General features: G+C 39.0%; 1 protein-coding gene across 1 annotated transcript; it reads right to left on the reverse strand.

The window, feature by feature from the left end:
- Window positions 1-235: 235 nt before the first annotated feature.
- Window positions 236-22,870, reverse strand: TRIM69 (tripartite motif containing 69). Its single transcript, XM_041745719.1, has 6 exons — window positions 22,419-22,870; window positions 21,489-21,584; window positions 18,695-18,907; window positions 17,717-17,739; window positions 17,516-17,640; window positions 236-777 (listed from the first exon to the last, which is right to left on the reverse strand). The coding sequence occupies exons 1-6, from the start codon at window positions 22,743-22,745 to the stop codon at window positions 236-238; spliced, it is 1,326 nt and encodes a 441-aa protein (XP_041601653.1). The 5' UTR covers window positions 22,746-22,870.
- Window positions 22,871-25,686: the final 2,816 nt, after the last annotated feature.

Below are 25,686 nucleotides of genomic sequence, written 5' to 3' on the forward strand. Positions count from 1 at the left end.
ATCATTCTTGTGAAGAGTGGCTCCTGTGTCATAGAAGACCCCAGAGAATTGGAAGGACATCTTAAAAAGTTCCAGTGAAATCCACTTATGACATTGAAAGTGGAATTTAGTTTGTGAATCCTGGAATTCATTATTCCAGAGTTCCCCATAAACTGGGAAGAGAAACCAGTGAGATTGGTAAACTATTTCAATACCTCTTTAATAATGCTCTGAATTTATACAACAGTATGACTAATTACTGTGGATGTAAGATATGCAAGGGTTCTTTATTCTCTCCACCATCATTAAGGCAAGGGCAGAAATAGGGATAAAGTTTCTCCATGAAAGTGCTACTAAAGGTGTAAATGTGGGTCATGGTTTTAGCATTATAGAAGGACACCTGCCCTCCTTCATAATCCAGGTATATGCCCACCTTGTTGAGATTGTTAGTCAATTTCAGACTGTAAGAAGGCAAATCCAGAGCCTTTAGGTCAGTTTGGTTCCTGAGTCTTAAAAGCCAGAATCCTTGCTCAGGAGTTAGAGGACAGCTGCCCTTCCGAATGATAGATTCTCTGGCGACTCCAACTGTCCATTTTGTCTTCTTTGCTACTTCTACTTCCCAGTACCACTTTCCAGATGTGAAGCCCTTTGAGCCGAGCACAGCCACACTTGAGTCAAATCTCTCTGGATCATCAGGCATTACCTGCTTAATGTCACCATGCCACACACTGGTTCGATTTTTGGAGAGCATCAGATTTGGGTGAGCTGTTTTAGGGTCCAGAGTTAATGAAGATAAGCCTAGTAGGAAAAGAAAGCAGGGTATGGGAGAAAAGGGATGACTGCAAATTTCCATAGTAAAAGACAGCATTTACATAGACATCAGGACTTTATCTTCACATGCACACATGCTCTTAGACAAGTAATTGCTTACATACTTTTTATTGTTTTATATCTATTTGGCTATATTCGAGACATTTTTAAATTTGTGATAAAAATCTGACTTTACTCTGAAGCAACTTATGCTCCAACAAAGAAAATAATGTAAATAATATTAATTTGTACCAATTTAAGAAAATACAAATGCGGAAGGCATAAAGATTCGGTAAATTTGTCCTTGGAAAACTTTCTAAGGACAATAACTGTGAGACCTATTCAGGATGCACTGGGTAAACAAAGGCAAAAAGGAATGAGTTAAAAAGCAGTAGCTTACACATACATCAATGGAACAGAATAGAGAACCCAGAAATGAGCCCTCAACTCTATGGTCAACTAATATTCAACAAAGCAGGAAAGATTATTCACTGAAAAAAGGACAGTCTCTTCAATAAATGGTGCTGGGAAATTGGACAGCCACGTGCAGAAGAATGAAACTAGAGCATTTTTTTACACCATACACAAAGATAAACTCAAAATGGATAGAAGATCTAAATGTGAGACAAGAATCCATCAACATCCTAGAGGAGAACACAGGCAACACCCTTTTTGAACTTGGCCACAGGAACTTCTTGCAAGATACATCTATGAAGGCAAGGGACACAAATGCAAAAATGAACTATTGGGAATCAATCAAGGTAAAAAGCTTCTGCACAGCAAAAGAAACAGTCAACAAAACTAAAAGACAACCTACAGAATGAGAGAAGATATTTGCAAATGACCTATCAGATAAAGGGCTAGTATCCAAGATCTATAAAGAACTTATTAAACTCAACAGCAAAGAAACAAACAATCCAATCATGAAATGGGCAAAAGGCATGAACAGAAATTTCACAGAGGAAGACATAGACATGGCCAACAAGCACATGAGAAAATGCTCTGCATCACTTGCCATCAGGGAAACACAAATCAAAACCACAATGCGATACCACCTCACACCAGTGAGAACGGTGAAAATTAACAAGACAGGAAACAACCAATGTTGGAGAGGATGTGGAGAAAGGGGAACCCTCTTGCACTGTTGGTGGGAATGTGAACTGGTACAGCCACTCTGGAAAACTGTGGAGGTTCCTCAAAGAGTTAAAATAGAACTGCCCTATGACCCAGCAACTGCACTGCTGGGGATTTACCCTAAAGATACAGATGCAGTGAAATGCCAAGACACCTGCACCCCAATGTTTATAGCAGCAATGTCCCCAACAGCCAAACTGTGGAAGGAGCCTCGGTGTCCATCGAAAGATGAATGGATAAAGAAGATGTGGTCTATGGATACAATGGAGTATTACTCAGCCATTAGAAATGAAGAATACCCACCATTTGCTTCAACGTGGTTGGAACTGGAGGGTATTATGCTGAGTGAAGTGAGTCAATCAGAGAAGGACAAACATTATATGTTCTTATTCATTTGGGGAATATAAAAAATAGTGAAAGGGAATAAAGGGGAAAGGAGAGAAAATGAGTGGGAAATATCAGTGAGTGTGACAGAACATGAGAGACTCCTAACTCTATGAAACAAGCAAGGGGTGGTGGAAAGGGAGGTGGGCAGGGGGTTGGGGTGACTGGTTGATGGGCACTGAGGGAGGCACTTGACAGGATGCGCACTGGGTGTTATGCTATATGTTGGCAAATTGAACTCCAATAAAAAATATACAAAAAAAAAAAAAAACAAAACCCAGTAGCTTATGTGGGAGGGAAGGGAAGGTAGATAGGCTAGAGACAGGTAAGTCTAAGATAACTGGGAGGGTTTAGAGGACAATGGTGAGAAGTTTATATTTGGCTTAAGAGATAATGGGACTTTTGAGATGAGAGTGGTTTATGCCACTGCTAATCAGAATCTGGGGCAAAATAGTACAGAAATTAAGAGTAAGCTTTTAGGAACTTTTTTTTTTTTTTAAGATTTATTTACTTATTTGAGAGAAATAATGGGAAGAGGAAGGGCAGAGGGAGAGGGAGAAAATCTCCATCAGACTCCCCGCTGAGCAAGGAGCCCAACATGGGACTGGATCCTATAACCCTGAGATCATGACCTGAGCTGAAATCAAGAGTCAGACACTTAACCAACTAAGCCACTCAGGTCTCTTGTTCTTAGAAATTTTTACAGCAATCTGACAGTAATTTTATGTCAGTCGATCTAATAATTAAACAACTGGGCTTGTACTTTGTAATGCTTTTTTAAATTCCACTCTTTTTTAAAATTTTTTTATTCATGAGAGACACAGAGAGAGAGAGGCAGAGAGAGACACAGGCAGAGGGAGAAGCAGGCTCCATGCAGGGAGCCTGATGTGGGACTCAATCCAGGGACTCCAGGATCACACCCTGAGCCAAAGGCAGACGCTCAACCACTGAGCCACCCAGGTGTCCCTAATTCCACTCTTTTGGGTAGCTATGTTGTCTTCCACAAATATATCAGTCCACGACAGGGTAAGATTTTAGAAACTGGTCCTTCCTCATGGTTATTTGACAAGCACTGGTTTAGACAAGTAAGTGGGCAGTATTGTAAAGAATTTATAAATGAAGAGATGTTGGAAGCATATCAGCAAGGAGATGACACAAATTTTAGATGTAAGGTAATCAAGCCTCCGCACAAAATTAGATAAAGGAAACTAAAAAACTATGTGTTCACATAAGGGACACAGATACATCTATGCATACATTTGTTGTTAATGGATTTAGCTATCCTTGGAAGTGAGACATCTCACTATCCTTGGAAGTGATACATCTATGCATACATTTGTTGTTAATGGATTTAGCTATCCTTGGAAGTGAGATGAATCCAGTCCAAACTCTCTCTTCCCAGAGAAGCCAGAGTCTTTTTCTATCATCCCAAGGAATTCTCTTCCAACAAGAGATTTTGTAGAATCCTGACTTTTTCCATCCAGGCTGAATCTTGCCCCCCCTCTGCACCCTCCCACGTATTCCCATTTGCCTTGGGTTTTTGCTCTTTCTGATGTGAGGATTGGAATTGCTTTGGAGGAAGTTTTAGAACCTTTTTAGAACCCCGCTCTGCTATTGTCACCAAGCCTCTCACACCAGCTAACCCAGCCTGCTCTAGCTCCAAAGATTCCCAGAAGTCAGCTTTGCCTCCCTCTTTTCTTCTCATACCATATTCAGCCCAAAAGGAAATTCTGTCAGCTCCACCTTTAAAGTATATTCTGAGCCTACTCAGAATTCAGAGACAGACGACTTCCACAGATACCGCTGGCCTGAAACTATTGCAATAGCTTTTTGACTGTTCTGTTTCCAGTCTTGCCCATCTGCACCCTATTCTGTCATATGAGTGAGATCATCCATTTCTCCTACTCATCATCCTCTTATGCTTTCCGTCACACCCAAGATAAAATCTGGAGTCCTTACAGAGCAAATGGTACCTACATCGTTTACCTACCTCTGTGGCTTCATCTCCTCATGCACCCCTCCCTTATTTACTTTGATCCAATCACCTTTGCTTTTTGGCTGTTCCTTGAATACACCAAACTCATTCAGACTTTAGGGCCTTTACACTATCTTTCTGTGTCCTCGAACACTCTTTCCCCATATGGTTCACACCTTACATTATTCCAGCCTTTTTGTTCATGCAAGTTCAGTGAGATGTTAATGATAGAACTTAGGTGGGTATAGCAGTGTTCAGTTTAAAATTCTTTAAACTTCTCTATGTTTGGAAATGTCCATAGTAGAACATAGGGAGGGGGAAGTTAACTCCTCAAAGACTTTTTTTTCTGGCTAATATCTAAACTAGCATATTCATCTATCACTGCTTGTACCCTTATCCTACTGTATTTTTTCTCATGAATAATTACTTGCTTGATTTGCTTGACCATGGTTATCATTATGTGAGATTATTTACTGTTTCATTTCCTCCACAAGAATGTAATCTCGGGGGGCGGGGGGGGGGGCTTTATCTGTTTTGTTTCCTCACGTGTCTTCAAAATTTAGAACTGTTCCTAGGTAGTCAGGTAACTATTTGTTAAATGAACTTCAGAGTTCCATTTGAATCTTTGACACCCAACTAATTCCACTGTGCCTCATATTCCTGTTATCCTTGGCCAAAACTCATAATGTAGATCCCTCTAATGATTTATCCTCTAATGTACTTTTATCCCCCATAATTCTGTTCCTTGCTTCCTCTACCTTCACCCATCTTCCCACTGTTCCCACCCATCCCTTTCCACTCTGCCCTTTAGAACTCTCTCCCTAAATAACTCTCCTGCATCCTCACTTTACAGAATTCTCTCATCACCTCATTACTTTAACAGAAACCTGACTGGTTCTTTGTCAAAAATATAACTTGAAAAGTTCATGAGACTATTTATTTTCTAAATTCAGAGCCAGAGATCCAAGAACCACCATTGCCACTTCTAGACCCCTAATCTAATCCTTATCCTCATGTAAAAATCACTTTTGAGGCTCTGGTCATTCTGTCTCATTACCCCTTATCTCTATATGATGTTACTATGTACAGACTTTCTGATTATACTCTCTGAACTTTGGGTTAACTTTACTCCACTACCCCAACTCCAGCCCATCATCCCAAGTGATTTTACCATTCTTTGGATATAGCCAATTTTCCATTCTTGCAGGTTCTTGACTTTACTGCTACTGACTTTTGACTCTATTACATTTCAGCAGTCCATGTTAATGACCACATTCTAGACCTTGTAATCATTGGGAACTGTTCATTCTCTAAAATCTTAAACTCAGATATCCCATTCTCTTATATTTATTTTCTCAATCTCATCTCCCCTACAACCATTACTTCACTGAACAACTCTAGTCCCTCATTTTTCCCTATTATCCTATTCTGTTTCCTGGCTTTGAATCTTTCCCTGAACCACTTGGCATTGGCAGCTTTACTGCCAATAACCTTATCACCTTTATCTTATATCTGCAGCATCTGCCATGCAACTCACTGACCCTGGTTCTACACAGCTATCAAAATTTACATGCCAATTCCTGACCATTGCAAGAGGACTATCACAAAATTGTACATGTAGATATTACTACAGATTCATTATTTCTACTCTGTGCTTGACCATCAACACTGCCTAGAATTCCTGTATTTCCCAGATCAAACCCTCTCTAGTTCCTCACAACAACAATTTCAGACCTCCAGCTCCCTCCTCAAACCCCTGTTCCATCACTTTCTTACTGCCAGGCAGATGACTTCATCCCCTGCTTCACAGAGAAACCACAGTACATCTTAAAGGAATTCCTCAATTCTTCTCACTCATACTTCAGGTTCCATTTGATAAAATTGTTTGCCTCTACCATTTTATTTCCTCTCTATTTTCAGAGAAAACTGAGGAACATCAATACTTCCCTCTGCTAGAACTCACTCTTCCCTATTTCTACTAGTTATCCCCTGTCTTATACCATTGGTTTCTGCCTTTCTATAGGCTGTTTTCCTTCAGTATGCTTTAAAAAGTCTTTTTTGGGGGTGGCTGGCTGACTCAGTTGGAAGAGCATTTGACTCTTGATCTAGAGGTCATGGGTTTGAGCCCCACATTGGGTGTAGAGATTACTTGAAATAAATTAAAAAAAAAAACTTCCAAAAGTTCTTTTTTGATTCTGCTGCCACATTCACATCTTCTCTTCTTAGTGAAACTTCTCAACTGAATGATCTGTTCACTTCACTACTGTCTCATTCCAAATCACTCCTGAACGCTTCATAATGTAACTTTTATCTATTCCACATTTTAAAAATTGCCCTTACTGGGAGATAACCACACACACCAATACACTCACAGTCCTAGCAGCCAAACCTTATAACTGGCAGTGCAGAGAGTGCTCTGCCAATCAATGTATCTGCAGCCCCAGAAGACATCTGGCCTGACTGCAGGCCCCACCCACCAACAAAAGCCTCTCAGGGGACAAGGCAGGGAAAGCACCCTAAAGTTTCGTGCAACCACAACCCTGGCAAAGAGGCTAAAGACAGGCATCTGGTTTGACTTCTGACACTGCTCAACTACAGAAATCATTCACCACAATCAAGTGATATTTATTCCAGGGATGCAAAAGTGTTTCAATATTTGTAAATCAATCAACGTGATATGTCATATTAATAAGAGAAAGATAAAACCATATGATCATCTCAATAGATGCAGAAAAAGCAATTCACAAAGTACATCCAGTCATGATAAAAACTCAAGTAGGGTCACGGGAAACATACCTCAACATAATAAAGGCTATATATGAAAAATCCACAACTAACATCATACTCATTGATGAAAAACTGAGAGCTTTTCCTCTAAGATTAGGAGCAAGACAATGATGTCACTCTCATCACTTTTCTTCAACATAGTACTGGAAGTCCTAGTAAAAATTAATCAGACAAGGAAAAGAAACACATCTAAATTGGTAAGGAAGAAATAAAATTTTCACTATTTGCAGTTGACATGATACTATATATTAAAAAACCTAAAGACTCCACCAAAAAACTACTAGAGCCAGTAAATGAGTTCAGTTAAGCCTCAGGATATCAAATTAATATACAGAAATCTTTTGCATTTCTATACACTAATAATAAAGTAGCACAAAGAGAAATTAAGAAAACAATCCTATTTACAACTATACCAAAAAGGATGAAGTATTTAGGAATAAACTTAACCAAGGAGATAAAAGATCTGTACTTGAATCTATAAAACAGTGATGAAAGAGATGGAAGATGACACAAATGAATTAAAAGATATTCCATGCTCATGGAAGGACCAATATTGTTAAAATTTCCGTAATACAAAAGCAATCTACAGATTTAGTGCAATCCTTATCAAAATACCAACAGCATTTTTCACATATAGAACAAACAATCCTAAAATTCGAATGAACCACAAAAGACCTGGAATAGCCAAAGCAGTCTTGAAAAAGAACAAACCTGGAGGTATCACAGTCCTAGATTTCAAGATCTACTACAAAGCTGTAGTAATCAAAACAGTATGGTACTGGCACAAAACTAGACACATAGATCAATGGAACTGAATATAGAGTCCAGAAATAGACCCATGCATTTGTGGTCATTTAATCTACAACAAAGGAAGCAAGAATCTACAATGGGAAAAATCTCTTCAATAAGTGATGTTGGGAAAACTGGACCACTTTCTCACACCATACACAAAAATAAAATCAAAATGTATTAAAGACCTCAGTGTGAAACTTGAAACCATAAATGTCCTAGAAGAAAACAGTCAAGAGAAAAGAAAAAAATTTTTCTTTGAAATCAGCTAGTTTTTCCTAGATATGTCTCCTCTAGTAAGTAAGTAAAAGCAAAAAGTAAACTATGGGACCACATCCAACTAAAAAGCTTTTGCATAGTGAAAGAAACCATCAACAAAACAAAAAAGCAACCTAGTGAATGGGAGAAGATATTTGCAAATGATATATCTTATAAGGGGTTAATGTCCAAAGTATATAAAGAACTTAGACAACAACAGAAAACCAAATAGTCCAATTAAAAATGGGCAGAAGACCTGCATAAACATTTTTCCAAAGAAGACATATAGATGGCCAACAGACATGTGAAAAGTTACTCGACATCATTAAGCCTTAGGGAAATGCAAATTAAGACCACCTAATACCTGTCAGAATGGCTAGAATTAATAACATGAGAAATAACAAGTGTTGGAGGATGTGGAGAAAAAGGAACCCTCATGTACTATTGGTGGCAATGCAAATTGGTGCAGCAAATGTAGAAAACAGTATGGAGTTTACTCAAAAAATTAAAAATAGAATTACCATTTGATCCAGTAATTCCATGACTGGGTATTTATTTGTTTCTTTGTTTTTTATTTGAGAGAGAGAAAGAGAACACAAGATGGGGGGGGGGGAAGAGAGAGAGAGGGAGAAGCAGACTAACTGCTTAGCAAGGAGCCTAACATGGGGCTCAATCCCAGGACCCCAAGACCGTGACCTGAGCTGAAGGCAGACTTTACACTGAGCCACTCAGGTGCCCCTCTGCTACTATTTACTCAAATAATATGAAAAGGCTAATTTGAAAAGATACATACACTCCTATGTTTATTGCAGCATTATTTACAATAGCCAAGATGTGGAGCCAAGCAGTGTCTATTAATAGATAAATGGGTAAAGAAGAGGTGGTATATATACAATGGAATATTACTCAACCATAAAAAGGAATGAAATCTTGACATTTGTGACAACATGGATGGATCTGGAGGATGTAATGCTAAGTGAAATAAGTCAGAGAAAAACACATACCATCTGATTTCACCCGTATGGGGAATTTAAGAAACAAAAGAGCAAAGAAAAAAAAAAAAAACAGAAAAAAAGAGACCAAAAAAACCTTTTTTAAGAGACAAAACAAACCCCTCTTTTAAAAAAAAATTTTTAATTTTTAAGTAATCTCTACACCCAGCGTGGAGGGCTTGAACTCACAACCCTGAGATCAAGAGTTGTGTGCTCCAAAACTAGGCCAGCGAGATGTCTCAAAGTAGACTCCTAAATACAGAAACAGACTGGTGGTTGCCAGAGGGGAGAAGGGTGAGGAGGATGAATGAAATAGATAAAAGGGTTTAAGAGTACACTTCTCTTGATGAGCACTGGAGAAATGTATGGATGGTTGGATCATTTTATTGTACATTTGAAACCAATACAACACATGTTATGTTAATTATACTTGAATAAAAAAAAAATTGCCCTTACCACAGTCACCAATTCCTGTTAAAAAAATCTCTTCCTAATCATTTTCTTTTTTCTTTTCTTCTTTTTTTTTTAAAGAGCAAGAGAGATGGTAGGTGGGCAGGTGAAAGGGCAAAGGGAAAGGGAAAGAGAGAATCTTAAGCACCTTCACAACCCTAAGATCATGACCTGAGCCAAAATCAAGAGTCAGATGCTTAACCAACTGAAGCACCCCCCAATCATTTTCAAGTTGATTTTTATGTTTGGCATGAGTGACCACTTCCTTCCTTTTCCTTCAACTCTTTTTCCTTAGGTTCTATGTCACTTCGTTTCTGGTTTTCCTCTTAATCTCTTTTGCAAAAATTCCTCAGTCTTTTTGGGTGGCTTCATTGCCCTTTATTTATTTTTATATAAGGTGCTCCCACCTTACCTGTATGTTCTCACTTTTCTTGGGAAATCTCATTTACATCAATAGCTTCCGCCACCCCACTCTATAGTGATTATTCAGCTCTGGCCTCTCTTCTAAGTTCTAATTAGAATAGTTATCCATTTGAATATATTCACTTAGTTTTCCTATAGGTTCTTCAACATAACATGGCCAAAGTTGAACTCACCAACACCCGCCCCCCCCAAAATCTGTATCTCCTATAGTTCTATCCTTGATAATCACCTTTCTCTATTCCCTACCACCAATTACTGTCCAGTATATCTCAGCTCCTGGAATTCTGTCTCTAGAATATATCCTTTATTTTCCATCCCCATTCCCATGGCTTTGGCTTAGCTCTTAATAATGTTTCATCTAAGTGTGCTGGTACAGACTCCACCTTGGACTTTTAGCCTATCCTTCCTGGGAACAGAAACTATGTTTTTTATTTCTGTATCTATAGAGTCCAACTTAGTACTTAGTACATAGTAGGCCCTCTATAAGAGTGTGTTGAATGAATGAATTAACTTCAGTAATGTTTTATTAATTTATACAAAACTAAAAGAAATACATTAAGATGTTTTAAATTGAATTATTCCCTACACTGGAATTTATAAAACTACATCCAGCAGGCCAAATGTGGCCTGCTGCCTGTTTTGTAAATAAATGTGTATTGAAAACATTAACTGAAAATTGAACAAATTAACAGCCATTCATTTACATATTGTATATGGTTGCCATTTCAGTGCAATGTAGTTAAGTTTTGTGGAACATACAACCCACAAAACTAAAATATTTGCTATCTGACCATTTATAGAGAAAGTACCAGCCTCTGCCCTAAAATAATAGTTTCTATTATAAGGCAGGAATGGAGAAAATATGAACCTGAAGAATAAGCAAAGGCCTAGAAATAAAAAGTATGAAGTATATTTTACTATGATTTGACCACAGTTACATTATTAGAAATAGCCATAGATTAAATGAATTTCTTTTCTTTTCCTTTTTTTTTTTAAGATTTTATTTACTTATTCATGAGAGACAGACAGAGAGAGAGAGAGAGAGGCAGTGACACAGGCAGAGGGAGAAGCAGGCTCCATGCAGGGAGCCCGACATGGGACTCGATCCCAGGTCTCCAGGATCACGCCCCAGGCCGAAGGCAGGGGATAAACCCACTGAGCCACCCAGGCATCCTGATTAAATTAATTTCATTTGATTTTCTTAGATGTAGACTTAGGCCAAAAATGAAAAATCAGTTTGTACTTTAAATGATTGCTAGAAGTGAAGTTTGATTTTGCAGGGCAAAGGGTACAAGAAGAAAAACATAATGTGTTCTGAACACTGCTAGAATTTGCAGAGTAGAGTAACACAGAAGAAGGAGCTACACAGAGAATTTCAAATATCTACAAAGGGATTCCCTCGAAGCTGTGTCTGAGTACTGATGTGCAATGAAACTAATTAGGGCCAGGGAAAGAATCTCTAGAAAACAGTAGGCTGAACGATTTCCAGAGCCCACACAAGTCTGGTAATAGTTTTCAATCCTGCCATCCATAATGAGAAAAATGTCATAATATGTAGAATGTCAGGCAGAGTACTCAAAAGGATATTACCTTAGAAAATGGGCTGTTAGCCCTAGATTAGAAGCTGCTCTTGAACTACTCTAGCAAAGCTTAGAAACTTCAACAAAGTTTAAAGTGTCAAAAGGAACAAAGTTATGTCAAATAACTACATGCCAAAGTTAAATCCAGGAGAGCTTAAAGGATTATAACAAAATCCAGCAAACAACAATGTAAAATTGATCATGTTTGTCATTCAATAAAAAATTATCAGCCAGAAGAAACAAATCTTCCATGCAGAAGAATTCCAAATAAATTATGTAGATACTCCACACTCAAGGAAGGAAAGCATAACTCCCCTTAAGTGTGGGCTGTGCATAGTGATTTCCTTCCAAAGTGTAAAGGGGTGGGGAGTAACTTAATAGTGGGGAAACCTGATGAATACTACCTCAGCTAGGACTGGTGGTATGGTAAAAACAAATACCAAAATGCTACATTTAAACCCAGGCATATTGATAATATTGTCAGTGGTTACAATGCCTCCATTAAAAGAGATTGTCAGAATGGATAAAAAACACAAGGCTTAAAAAAAAAAAAAAACACAAGGCTTTACATGCTAGCTACATAAAACGCACTTAAAATATAAAAACACTAATAAGTTAAAAATAAGATGATAGAAAAAGATTGACTATGGATGTAGCCACAAAACATGATTACTTTTACAACATAATTAAATCTCGAAAAGCATTATGCTAAGTGAAAAAAGCCAGACACAAAAGATCACAAAACGTATGATTCCATTTATTTGAGAGTTTAGAAAAGACACAACTAAAATGAAATAAAGAGAATGAAGGAACTGACTGCAAAGGGATATGCAGGAGTTTTGGGGGTGATAGAAACTTTTTATATCTTGATTTAGAGATGTTTACAGAAGTTTAAACATTTGTCAAAACTCATCAAATTGGAAGAGTTAGCAACCAGGAGGGCAGGGCAGAGGGCTTGGGTTTAGCTGTGGGGAAGAAGTGGCCAGTTTAGGACCTCAGGGGACAGATGGGATAGATAGCAGAGTTAGATGAGACTCCAGGGGTTGAGGGACAAGGATAAGGAAGGTTAAAGAGGAAACTAGATCTTGGGGAAACTATGGTGAGGAGAGTTGTGTTGATAGTTCCTGCAGTGACCCGGGGAGGGGGGGGGACAGCCTTTCAGGCCACACTGTCACGCCTTCTGGAGAAAGGGAACTGGACCTCTAGGCAGGCACTGCTCCTGCATGGCCCAAGCAAGCACTAGTGCCCTGGTTTGTATGAGAGGAAGAAGGCAGTTAGAAGCCCTAAAAGATGGGATCTTGCCACCCTTGCTGGAGAGGAGGCGGAATTGAGACAGTTGATGCCTGGAGAATGATCAGGAAGGAAGGCAGTGGCATACAGGTCTGCAGGTGGATTGAGAGGGCAGACCTTGAACTTGTCAATGCCAGCAGCCCCCCTTTTTTTTCAAAGGATTGCAAACCCATGTGGGGATGAGGCCTGGTCTTGTGGAAACTGAACTTAGCTTCACGGGTATATATAATTATGGTTCAGCCTGAGACAAGGTCCAGGGCATGCCCAGCCTGGACCAGGTCTGAGTGTGAGGCCAGGCCCCTTGTTGGAGGTGAGTGAGGGTGGTCTCAGGAGTGATTGAGGAGGTAAGGTGCCATGTAAGCGGTTATTGGTATGGCTCCTGATGTCTGACAGGCTGGGGCTGCTGAGGCAGGATGTGTGTGTGTCTGTAGACAAAACCAACCCACACTTTATTTCCCAGGTGACAGTGCTCCCCCACTTTGGATTTTTCCTCTACGTTCAGTGCTAACTTCTATGAGCTCATGCCCCTCCTCCTCCCTTTAACTTTCTTGAAGTTGTCCATTCACTTAAAACATTGCTTCTGGGGGGCAGCCCGGGTGGCTCAGGGGTTTAGCGCCACCTTCAGCCCAGGGTGTGATCCTGGAGACCCGGGAACCAGCCCCACATCAGGCTCGCAGCGGGGAGCCTGCTTCTCCCTCTGCCTGTGTCTCTGCCTCTCTCTCTCTCTCTCTCTCTGTGTGTCTCTCATAAATAAATAAAATATTTTTTAAAAATTGCTTCTGGTAACTTGGGAAGCCTGGAAAAGTTGCTGAAGGCCCTGAGAAAATCGGTTGTATGGGTTATCATAGAGGAGGAAATTGCTGATACTCTGGGTGATGTGGGGTGGTGGTGCTTGCCTGCAGAGCAGGCAGGGATTGAATGTATACCTTGGGTGGGCCTGCAGCAATGACCCCAGCTGACAGTTACAGAATGCTTCATGGACTATGGTTTGTTACTGTAGTTTTCATTGTGATCAGATGATACCAGGAAGAACGGAGCCCCTGACCAGTGTGAGTCATAGCAGTGCAGGAGAAGAGACACTCAAGGAGAGAGCCCACCTAAGTTTATGTCTACAGACTGAATTTCCAGAGGCTTAGGATATGGAAGTTCTTCAGTGTCCTATTTCCAGGCCTTGCTCAGAAAGCACTGTATTCAGAAGGCCACTTATGGTTTTCAGATGAGCTTATGAGGGGGCAAGCATTAAAAGTCGAAAGCAGATGCATCAGGCCATCAGCAGATGTGTTGCTTTATTGTTTGATCCAGGAGCACCAACCTCCAGGCAGTGTGAATGGCAGCAGGCACCCTTCCTTTTCTGGGGTGGAGGTTTCAGATGCTACATCTTCTAAATTGAGACTCCGGTAATAACTAGTTCTGGGCTATGAATCTTGCTACAAGAAGATTCTTAAGGTTTAGGACATTCTGACATGCTACAATGCAGAGTGATGCCTTCTAGACGAATCTTGCAGATGGAGCCCAGTCCATCTCACCTACCTGCCTGTCTGCCTGCTTGCACTTTGGTTGGAGGAAACAGTGTGATGGTCTAACCTGTATTTTGGGAAAGTGTTCAAATTTGAAATGCCTTAGGTAATACTTAAATAAAGCATACCAGCAAATTGGAGGGAGGAGTCACTGTGTTTCGCTACAGTCTTGGGTACAAGTTGGTTGTGGCCAAATTCTGTCAGAAAGGGCATGTCTAGTTCAGGCATTCCGATTGCATTGCAGATAATTAAGTGAACGGTTGGGGTACTGTTAGCGATCTTTGATTCTTCAATGTATTTTTTTTTAAAGATTTTATGAATTTATTCACGAGAAACACACAGAGAGAGGCAGAGACGAGGCAGAGGGAGAAGCAGGCTCCCTGCAGGCAGCCTAATGTGGGACTCGATCCCAGGACCGCAGGATCACACCCTGAGCCAAAGACAACTGCTGAGCCACCCAGGCGTCCCACTTCTATGTATTTTTTTAAAATATGAATTTTGCATGATTTAATTTCAAAGTAGCAATCTTCAAATGGGAGTACCCTGAGGTGTGAAGGTTGGGGGTGGAGCACACCTTGGCATTGGTACTGGGTGTGTGGGGGTGAGGAAAGGGAGAAAGTTGAGTTGGTTAGGTACATGTTGCAGAGGTTGAGGGTGGTAGAGAATTGAGTTAAAGGGAATTCTAGCACAAAAGCAAGTACAGCTCTAGAGCATGTAATATATATACAACTGGGCAAAGAAAATACTAGTTAAATTGTCTCTTGGAAGCATAAAAATTGCTTAGAAACTTAAAAGTCCTTTAGAAATCTAAATGCAGGGAAAGAAGCAAAACAGTTTTGCTTTGGTGCAAGGTGGGGGAAGACTGAAAAGATGTAACTGAATAGGAATACCAGTCACACAGAAGTCTGGGGTTCAGAAGCAGGTGGGTGCAGAAATTTACATCAGTGGAATAAATAGCCTTCACTGCTTTGCTAGCTTCATAGTAGTTTATGTGAAGGTGTATAGTACTGGAGAGCTAGAAGTCTTAGGAAAGACTTTAAATGCTCAAATTGTAAGCTTTTAAAGTATTTAGATTTTAAGAAGTAAGTTTAAAATTTTGGTGTACACATGAGATTAGAGTTCTCTTATGGATTTGTAATGTTTCTACTTAGATTTTGTGATTGAAAATTCTAAGTAAAGTGAAAATGCAATGACTTTTAAAGGAATTTTATGTCTTAAAAACATATCTCTCATCTTTGTGATCTCTGTTATCTTTGTTAAGAATTTTTGCCATTACCTTAGTTATTGTAACAAAAAATAACCTTTTGGGGGGGGGGGCACCTGGGTGGCTCGGGGGTTGAGTGGCTGCCTTTGGCTCAGGTTGTGATCCCAGGGTCCTGGGATTGAGTTCCACATCCGGCTCCCTGCAGGGGAGAAGGCTCCCTGCTTCTCCTTCTGCCTATGTCTCTGCCTCTCTCTGTCTTTCAGAAAGAAAGAAGGAAAGAAAGAGAGAAGGAAGGAAGGAAGAAAGGAAGGAAGGATGGAAGGAAGGAAGGAAGGAAGGGAGGGAGGAAGGAAAATAGAAAAGAAAAGAAAAAAGAAAAAAAAGAAAAAGAGAAAGCAAGCAAGTCTTTTTGTGGTCCCTGTAAAATCACTGTAATATTTGGTACCAAACAATCCATGTGCCCTTGTGAAGGTTAATCAGTTATTTAATTTGAATGTGTGTGGTTTTTAAATTGATCCAGTACTTGAGGGGCAACTATCAGTCAAAATCAGTTTGGGGAATAAGCAAAATGAGGGGGCAGGTATCTATACTAGATGTGGTCTGTTTTTAAATATTCAGAGAAAGATATGAAGACTATTTATGACGATTCTTTTTTTTTTTTAATTTTTATTTACTTATGATAGTCACAGAGAGAGAGAGAGAGAGAGGCAGAGACACAGGCAGAGGGAGAAGCAGGCTCCATGCACCGGGAGCCCGATGTGGGACTCGATCCCGGGTCTCCAGGATCGCGCCCTGGGCCAAAGGCAGGCGCCAAACTGCTGCGCCACCCAGGGATCCCCCCCTTTTTTTTTTTAATTTTTATTATTGTTTGGTTTTTAATCAGTGACTTGAGTACGATATAATTATTGCAATAGGAATTTAAAGAGTATTAGTCCTACATATGTTGGGAAATGTGTTGGAGTGTGCTGTTGTGAAACTGAAGCTGTGGTTAAAGTACTCTATGTTGCTCTGTCATAAAAACTAGTCCTGTTGCATGATGTATGTGATTGCTAATCATTTTTCTCCCTCTTTACAGCACAAATAAGGGTTTGGGTTCTAAATTCGTTAAAAAAAAACTCATCAAATTGTACACTTAAAATTTGTGAATTTTATTCTGTGTTAATTAAACCTCAGGCTATGTAAATAGTAAAGCTGTGTTTTCAATGTCAATTGCTTGGAAAATTTGTTAACAGGAATAAATTTGTGATTTTCATTAAATCAGTAACTACAAACAATAATAATAATGAATCTATATAAATTAAAGAACATATTTTAAAAAACTTTATTTAGAATTTTATTTCTATAAATATTATTTAGAACTTTATGTTCTTGAATTGCCATGTGTGTTCTTTTGTCCTGTTGAGTCCCTTGGTATCTGCAGGATGACAAAAACTTGTGTCCTTATTAGGCACATCTATAGAAATTATTGATTTTCTTTTGAAGTACTAAAGGTCTCTAAACATTTTCCTAAAATGTTATATTCTACGTTATGAACATCAAAAACAAGAAGATCTATAAGGACTCTATTACATGCAAAAGGTATATATAGTAACCTCCTCATTCAGGGCAGAGAAGCCCCAGGGATTTATAGAACTGATTTAGAAAAACAGGATAAAATAATTGGTTGTCACATTTGATAGAACAATGAAACAAAATCATAGGCTGAGAAGTAATTCTCACATAAGACTCTATTTACCAGTGAAAAGTCATAAATCCTTGGGTCATAGTACCAGGAGAAATTCAGTCATTCTGACTGAAGTCATACCAGTCTTCTTTTGGTTAAACTCTACCCTTCCCCTATCCCAGACTCTAAAGTATTAATTAGGGCCACAGAAGAGGTCCCACAGAGGGAACATAGATTAGGAGCCCCAGGAACCAATAACTAAACTACTGCCCACTGATACCTGGAGAGACAGAGGACTGCATTTCCCTCCACATCATGTATTGGATGGGACCTTTGTATAGGCCTGGGTTCAGCTTTCTGGAGATAAGCTCTCTGGGCATCAGTACCCTCGTTCCTTGCTCCAAGCTGCAGGGAACATAAATCATTCTAGACATCCTCCACAGACAAAGGAAAGGTATTAATACCATACAGAAACACTTACCTATCCAAAAGAGATGTGATATCCTAGAAGAGGAAAGGAGTAATAAAGAAGTTAGATGCCTGCTTATCAACACCAGAAATTTATTTGGTGATACTGGCCACAACCAGAATTTGATCATCAATACTGGGATCCTGTGCAGAAGTCCCCATTCCATCACCGCCAACTCCTCCCACTGTCCATATGCTTTCTGATCAGTATCCTTCATCTAACCTGAGATAAACTGGCTTTATCTTACTTTGGTTTTCTAGAGTTCCCTTTTACATGGAATAAGAGAAATTAATAGGTGGACTATTTCTAGCTATACTGCTACATGGTTTCAAGAAAAACACCATAGGTCTTTCAGCCCAAAGCCACTTTTCCTTAGTCTGGCTAAGTAAACTTATGAGTGCTGAGCTGATAATTAATGACACTTTAGAGGTCAGGCTTCGAGTAGTAACAACTGGCAAACACCTTTCAAACAGGTCAATTAAGGGATTCCTGGGTGGCTCAGAGGTTGAGCGGCTGCCTTAGGCTAAGGGCTTGATCCTGGAATCCCAAGATCCAGTCCCACATCAGGCCCCCTGCATGGAGCCTGCTTCTCCCTCTGCCTGTGTCTCTGCCTCTCTCTGTGTGTCTCTCATGGATAAATAAATAAAATATTAAAAAAAAAACAAGTCAATTAAAAGCCAGTCTAAGGTACAACTCAGGTTGCAACATTCTTACTTTTGAGAAATAAACCCTCAAAATTCTTTTTGAAAAAAAGATTAAAATATTAATAGATGCCATTATTAATGGCGTTTATTATCCTTTTTAGGAGAGTGAAAACAAAGCTTCCTATTGACTGTAAGGCAAAAGTAGCCTTCTGCTCTTCTCCCAGAAAGTCTTAAAAGCACTAAAGTAGGTTTCTTCCCCCTTCCCAATGGGTAAAGCTGCTTCTACATCTTTCCAACCTTCTTCCCCTGCTAGTGTACCCATAATTATGTTGATATGGAGTCTCACTTTGAGAAAGTCGAAGGGATTCTGCTGTTCCATTCGTGCCTGGATGCTCACCAACATCTCCTTGGCTAGGAGACACTGTTCTTGAAGCTGGTTCAGATTCAGCTCCATCTCCTCATTCAAGGCTTTCCCCTCTTCTCGGAGATCATTTAAAATGTTCTTTTCTTTGCTGTGCAGGAACTGATGTAGCTTTAGAAACTCCAAGGAGATGTGTTGCTGCAGATGTAGCTTGTTTTCCTGGAAACCTCCATGATCATCACCATGGTAATTACTGAGACTAGCACTTGGGGTTGGGGACCCACACCACTACTCATATACCATAACAGGAAAATGCATTAAAATGGTTCAACCATACTAAGCAGAGTTCTTTGGGAGACTTATTTTGTTTTTCTCAGTTTAATAGTTCAGGAATGAAATAGTCAAAAGTGATCTCTAGGTACCTATTGCAGTACCAAGGTGGTAATCAATCCCATAATAAATAAGGTTGTGGGGTTAATTAATTAATTAAACATCCTGGAATGAGTAATAGTATCCTCCTACCAGAGGTACAAACTAATGTCTGCCAAGTGATGCTGTTAGACTGGGGCCATCAGGAGGCTGAAGGAACTATTGTTACCTAGAAGACAGAGCTAGGGGGATGTCACTTCTGCTGCCAGGACACTATAGAAGAAGCAGGAGACGGGCAACGTCTGAAGCACTGAAATTAATAACTGTTCTATCCTTTCCTAAGGTAACCACAATGTCCTGAGGGATGAACCATCTGACACCTGAGCTTCTCAGAACTTTATCCTCTTGATTTCTAGTGATCTCCACCTTTATCTACTCATTCTCTCAATCACACAGGATTTTATCATTCCTAGCAATTTCACTATCTCCAAAATTAACTTCTTATGCTCACTTAGGTACCTCTACTGTAACAATTATTGGTCTCATTGAAACCTCTTATTCATTGACCCCTCCATTTCTGTTTATCATCTTCTTCTGTCTCCATGTCCCCTCTTATCCAGCTTGGATTCTGTGGTCCATCATTATAATGGAGGACCATTATAAAATTAAAATTCACTCTATCCTCTAGCTCACACTTTTCAAATTTTCCTTTTACCTATTTCATCACTATTTCACGTATTGGTTGGTTCTGTCTTTTTTAACCAAGCTCTAAATATTGGAGTTATTTGATATTCTGTCCTAGGCTCTTTCCCCTTCTCATTCAATATTCTCTTTCTAGGTAATATCCTCTCCTCACACAGATTTAAATCAGTCTCTTTGCTGACTTCTTATTCCCAGTCTAGATCAACTTCTGAGCTCTAGATTCCTGTATCCAACTGTCTATGACGTCTCTACTCACCCTTCTCACATCTAATCAGTCACGACATCCAGGTCATTTTTTTTTTTTAAATCTCCAAAGCTTATGCTGAAGCTGTTTATTTCTCTCTTTCTCTGTGTGTCTCTTGTCTAAGCTACCATCATCACTCTCTGGGATCACTGCAATAGCCTTCTAACCATTATCCTTATCATTGTCTCTCTTCTCATAGCCACTATACTCATATTTTCAAAATGAGATGAAATCATGTCCTATTTAAACCTCTTTAATGGCTTCTTACCACAGGAAGAAGTTCAAAATTCCTAATGTTATCTACAAGGGCCTACATAACTGGGCCCATATCTACCTCTTCAAGCTCATCTTGCCTCCCATGATCCAATTTTATTGGCCTTGTCTCTGTTTAACATAGCAACCAACTTCCTATCTCAGGACTTCTCCATATGTTCTTTGCTCTTCACAGAACATTATTCTCTAGGCTACTCTCTTCATATTCCCTTCAGTCAGTTCACTTGGCTAAGTTACTTGTCCTTTAATTCTTAATTTTTAATGGGTGATTTTTTTCAGAGAATACCCCTCCCCTAGCCTAGATTAATTCTTCACATATATTTATTATAGTACCCTTTATTTTCATTTATAGTAATTATCACAGTTGTCATTTTATTGCTATTAATGGGATTACTTAATCTCATTAATCTATCTCCCACTCTAGTGTAATATAGTATCTAGTGTAATGCCTTACTCAATAAATATTTTTTGAATGAATGAATGTTGACTGTAGTAGCTAAACTAGAAACTCTTAAAACAGAAACAACATTCTCTGGAAACATTATTTCCATCTATCCTTCTTTCCTTCATTGTACATATTTCTTATTCCAGATGCCAAAAGCCAGAGAAGACTCTCCCATAGAGTAATTATGAAAAAACAGAACTACCAATTTAGCCCCAAAACCTAGGGACTGCTTTGCCAAGTTTCTAACTAGGAATAACTAGTTTCTAACATTCCTAGGTTTATTTAGTTTGGAGGAAGCTAGAAAAGATCAAATTGGATGGTGAAAACCAGCAATCCAAGACACCTTAAATCAGAGGTAGCCTGGTTATAAACTCAAAGAAAAGAAAGGTATTTCTTTGGGCATAATAATCTTTAGCGGATTTTTCTGATAAATCCCTTATTTTGCCATATGTAAAGGGAAATATCAGACAGATCACAACCTCAAAACAATCACCTAGTGACTGAGCCATCAGAAGGATCAGCATGTAACAGAAAAGGTCAGTCTGCTCTCTCTGTTGATCATCCATTGAGAACTTATTTCACTGCTATGTTTCTTTCCACCTTACAGTGTCCGCTTTCTAATTCTATAGCCCAGGTGTCATTTAGTGTATTAATAATAATGTACAAGCACCTTTCTACCCATGTAGCTGAAGTTACAAGGAAGGTATTCCGGTTCTATCTCATAACCCCTCTACCCTGTTTCTCACCTTGTAAGCAGCAATAGCATCTTTCTGCATATTCTTCAGGGACTGAAGTTCCTTCAGGGTTGCCTCCAGTTGACCCTGATGGATGGTGAGCTCCTCCTGGGAATACCATATAGAATTATGGTCTACCATATAGAATTAACCACACTAACTTGGGAGATGAAGGGCCATAGGGACATCTCTCCTAAAGCCCCAGGGTATCAGGGAAAACAAAACAAAACAAAACAAAAAGCTCTTGCTGCAAACCTTTCCTTAACCCCTGAATTCCTGTCTCTTCCAAGAATTGTAAAGGAAATAACAAACAGCAGAAAAACTTAGTTTTATGCTATTAGCTTACTACAGAGGTTTGAAGAAGCTGACTCTACATTTTTTGCTGTAGTTGTACTGTTCTCACTATCTATACTTTTATTTATGTTGTTATCACTTAGAATATTCATTTCTTCCCTCTGCCCATTCAAATGCAAAGGATTTCCCATCTCAAGCTTTCATTCACCATACATCCCTTATTTCAATATTCTCTAATCTTCTCTGAAATTCTAAATATTTACAAATTACAAATGTGACATTTATCTCTCAATAGTACACCATCTTGATTCTGTTGTTTTATTCATTTTAAATTTGACTAAATTTCAAGACTTTTGTTAACAAGAGTAATATCTTGTACATCCATATTCTACAGAGTGTCTAGCAGAGTCTTGTCGTGGCAGGGTATAGGTAAATATTTGATTGATTCAGGGAGTAGCCGGAGCTATTCCACTACTCCTTTCCTATAATCAGCAACTCGAGAGAAAGAGCTTTGCAGGATACGTTGTATTTTCTGAGCTTACTAATAATCATCTGAATAAAGGGGTGGGGTTGAAAGAGAGAAGAAACCCTACAAAAGATTTCTCTCAGCTTTCCTAAGACATTATTCAAGGCTCAGGCCTCACCTACCATGAAGAAACAGACAGCATCAGAGATCTGCAGGAAATCTTTAGACTGCTCCACAGACAGCCGAGCATCTTTGCATTGAAAGCAGATCAGTTTCCCATCTGGCTTACTGAATAGTTTCAGGTTCTCTCCATGCTCTGGGCACTGTGGATGGCCCTTGAGTAAGGGTAGCTTCTTAATCTTCTCTACCAGCTTCTCCAGTACAAGATTGAATGTACAGTTGCTATATTGACATAGCATCTTACACTCAGGACAGAATGTTTCCTTTGCTTGCTGCTTCCAAAAGTTTTGGATACAGGCCTGGCAGAAGTTGTGGCCACAGCTTAGCATCAATGGATCATGGAACCAGTCATTACACAGTGGGCAGTGTAGCTCCTTAGTAATGTCTTGTATCTGCACTTTAGAGGGTATTTGGGTGATCAGATCATGTACTTCACCATAGTTGCCTGGGTCGATGTTGGAGGAAGGTCTGGAAGATACCTTTGGAAAAGAACAACTAAAATGAGTTTCTCTTTCTTGCTGCCCATTTCGCCACTCCAAGATAGTGGGCTCCATTATTAAAGGAGCTGAGAATAGGTGCAGCCAGAATAAAAGCACCAGTCTCCTTTTGAAAGTTACCTGATAAATTCATTGTTGTCTGTCTTTCTTTCTTTCTTTCTTTCTTTCTTTCTTTCTTTCTTTCTTTCTTTCTTTCTTTCCTTCTCTCTCTCTCTCTCTCTCTCTCTCTGTCTCTCTCTCTTTCTTTCAGATTTTATTTACTTATTCGTGAGAGACACAGAGAGAGGCAGAGACAGGAGAAGCAGGCTCCAGGCAAGGAGCCTGATACAGGACTCAATCCGGGGACTCCAGGATCATGCCCTGAGCCAAAGGCAAATGCTCAACTGCTGAGCCACCCAGGTGTCCCAAATTCATTGTTTTCTAACATTATCTCTACTCTCAACACTATTTAAACTTTAATAGAGGGGATCCTTGGATGGCTCAGTGGTTGAGTGTCTGCCTTTGGCCCAGGGCGTGATCCTGGAGTCCCGGGATTGAGTCCCGCATCAGGCTCCTGGCATGGAGCCTGCTTCTCCCTTTGCCTGTGTCTCTGCCTCTCTCTCTCTCTCTCTCTCTCTCTCTCTCTCTCTCTCTCTATGTCTATCATAAATAAATAAAAATAAATCTTTAAAAAAATAAAATAAACTTTAATAGAGAACTAAGGCAGAAGAAAGAGTACTCAAGAATGTTTTTTGCTGTACATCCATACCTCCACCCACTTTCCTCATGTATCAGTTAAAAGTTTACTTTCAACTTCTACTAGTTATTATCTTTTTATTTTGTTTTGTTTTCTAGATATCATGTACAACGAATTGGAATCAGTGGCAATCAGATTCCTCAGTGGCAGAATATCACCAATCATAATATCATCCAGGCTTTTCTCTCCCCCTTTTTAAGAACACATTACAGAAATAACACATATACAGAAAAATACAGATTCATGCATATAACTCAATGACTTTACACAAAATGAACACATCTGTGTAATCATCCCCTGATCAGGAAACAGACAACTACCAGCATTCGGGAAGTCCCCCGTATGCATGCTTCAAGTCACTCTCCCTCATCAAAGTTGGCCACTGTCTTGACTTCCAGCACTATATACTGGTTTTACCTGTTTTTGAGTTTTATATAAATGTAACCATGTACTATGTATTTTTTGTTGCTGACTTCTTTTATCAGTCTTACATTTGTGAGATTTTTATATATTATTCTATGCAATTATAGTGCATTTATCCTCATTCCTGTATATAATATTACATTGTGTGAATATACCATAGTTTTTTTCTCCATTTTTTTCTCCATTCTACTTTTGGGTAGTTACCAGTTTGAGGCTATTATAGTGTTGCTGAGAACATTCCAGTTCATGTGTGTGTATATATATACGTATATATATATAGAGAGAGAGAGATTTGTTTTCTTTGTTCAACATAAGTTTTGAAATTCATCTGTGTTGATATACATAACTGAAACTCATTTTTACTTCCATACATACATACGTGTGTGTGTGTGTGTGTGTATTTCTCTTGGGTATATACCTAGGAGTGGGAGTAGGTCATAGGTTTGGCATATATTCAGTTTAGTAGATACTATCACACTGTTTTCTAAGTGGCTATATCAATTTACACTGCCACCACTGTTTTCCCATACCCTTTTGAATACTTAGAATAAGTATATTTACTTTCGCCATTCTGGTGGGTATGCACCTGTACTGCACTGTGCCTTTAATCTGTATCTTTAATCTGTATTTGCCTGATGACTATGGATATTGGGCCCATTTTTCATATGTTAATTGTCCATTTTCATTTCCCTTTTTTTTTCATTTCCCCTTTTGATGAAGTACTTAAGTAGTGTCTGTTTATTCACAAGAGTTCTTTACATATTTTAGATATGAGTTCTTTATCAAATATATATATTACAAATATCTGTTTCCACTCTGTGGTTTGGCTTTTCACTTTCTTAATGATATCTTTTAATAAACAAAATGTCTTAATTTTTTAAAACTTTATGTTTAAATGGAACATAAATACAGAAAGCAGCATGAAAAAAATGCATAGCACATTGATCTATTAATACATGAATAGTCATGAAAGGAGAGAAAACCTTGCCAGATACCCCAGAAGTCTTCTATATACTCTTTACCACCTATATGTTCCCCCCCATTCATGAGATTATTACTATCCTGAATTTTGTGTTAATCAGTCCTTTTGTGGCCTGTTTTGATGCTATATAAACAAAATTGTATTTTATGTATTTGTGCCTTGCTTTCCTTGTTCAGCATAACTTTTGAGATTCATATGTGTTGATACATATAACTGAAAGTCATTCATTTTCACTTCCATATAATATTCTTTTTTTAAATTTTTTTTAATTGGACTTCAATTTGTCAACATATAAGTACATCACCCAGTGCTCATCCCATCAAGTGCCATATAATATTATATTGATGAAAATTTACTCATTTTACTGTTGATAGTCAACTGGATTGCTTTGGTGTTTTGCCATACAACCAGTGCGACCATGAACATTCTTTCACATGCTTCCGTTATGTATATGCAAGGGTTTTTCTAGGTGGGTTTTTTTTTTTTTAAGATTTTGTTTATTTATTCATGAGACACACAAAGAGAGAGAGAGAGAGAGAGGCAAAGACCCAGGCAGAAGGAGAAGCAGGCTCCATGCAGGGAGCTTGACACGGGACCCAATCCCAGGACCCCAGGATCATGCCCTGGGCAGA

This window comes from Vulpes lagopus, chromosome 2, assembly GCF_018345385.1.
Source record: "Vulpes lagopus strain Blue_001 chromosome 2, ASM1834538v1, whole genome shotgun sequence".
Lineage (NCBI taxonomy): Eukaryota > Metazoa > Chordata > Mammalia > Carnivora > Canidae > Vulpes > Vulpes lagopus.

Coding starts and splice junctions, on each gene's coding strand:
- TRIM69 (XM_041745719.1), bottom strand. CDS start 22,745: ATGCTAAGCTGTGGCCACAACTTCTGCCAGGCCTGTATCCAAAACTTT. Junction 21,585..22,418: donor ATGCTGTCTGTTTCTTCATG/GTAGGTGAGGCC, acceptor TGGTATTCCCAG/GAGGAGCTCACCATCCATCA. Junction 18,908..21,488: donor ATGCTATTGCTGCTTACAAG/GTGAGAAACAGG, acceptor CTACATCTGCAG/CAACACATCTCCTTGGAGTT.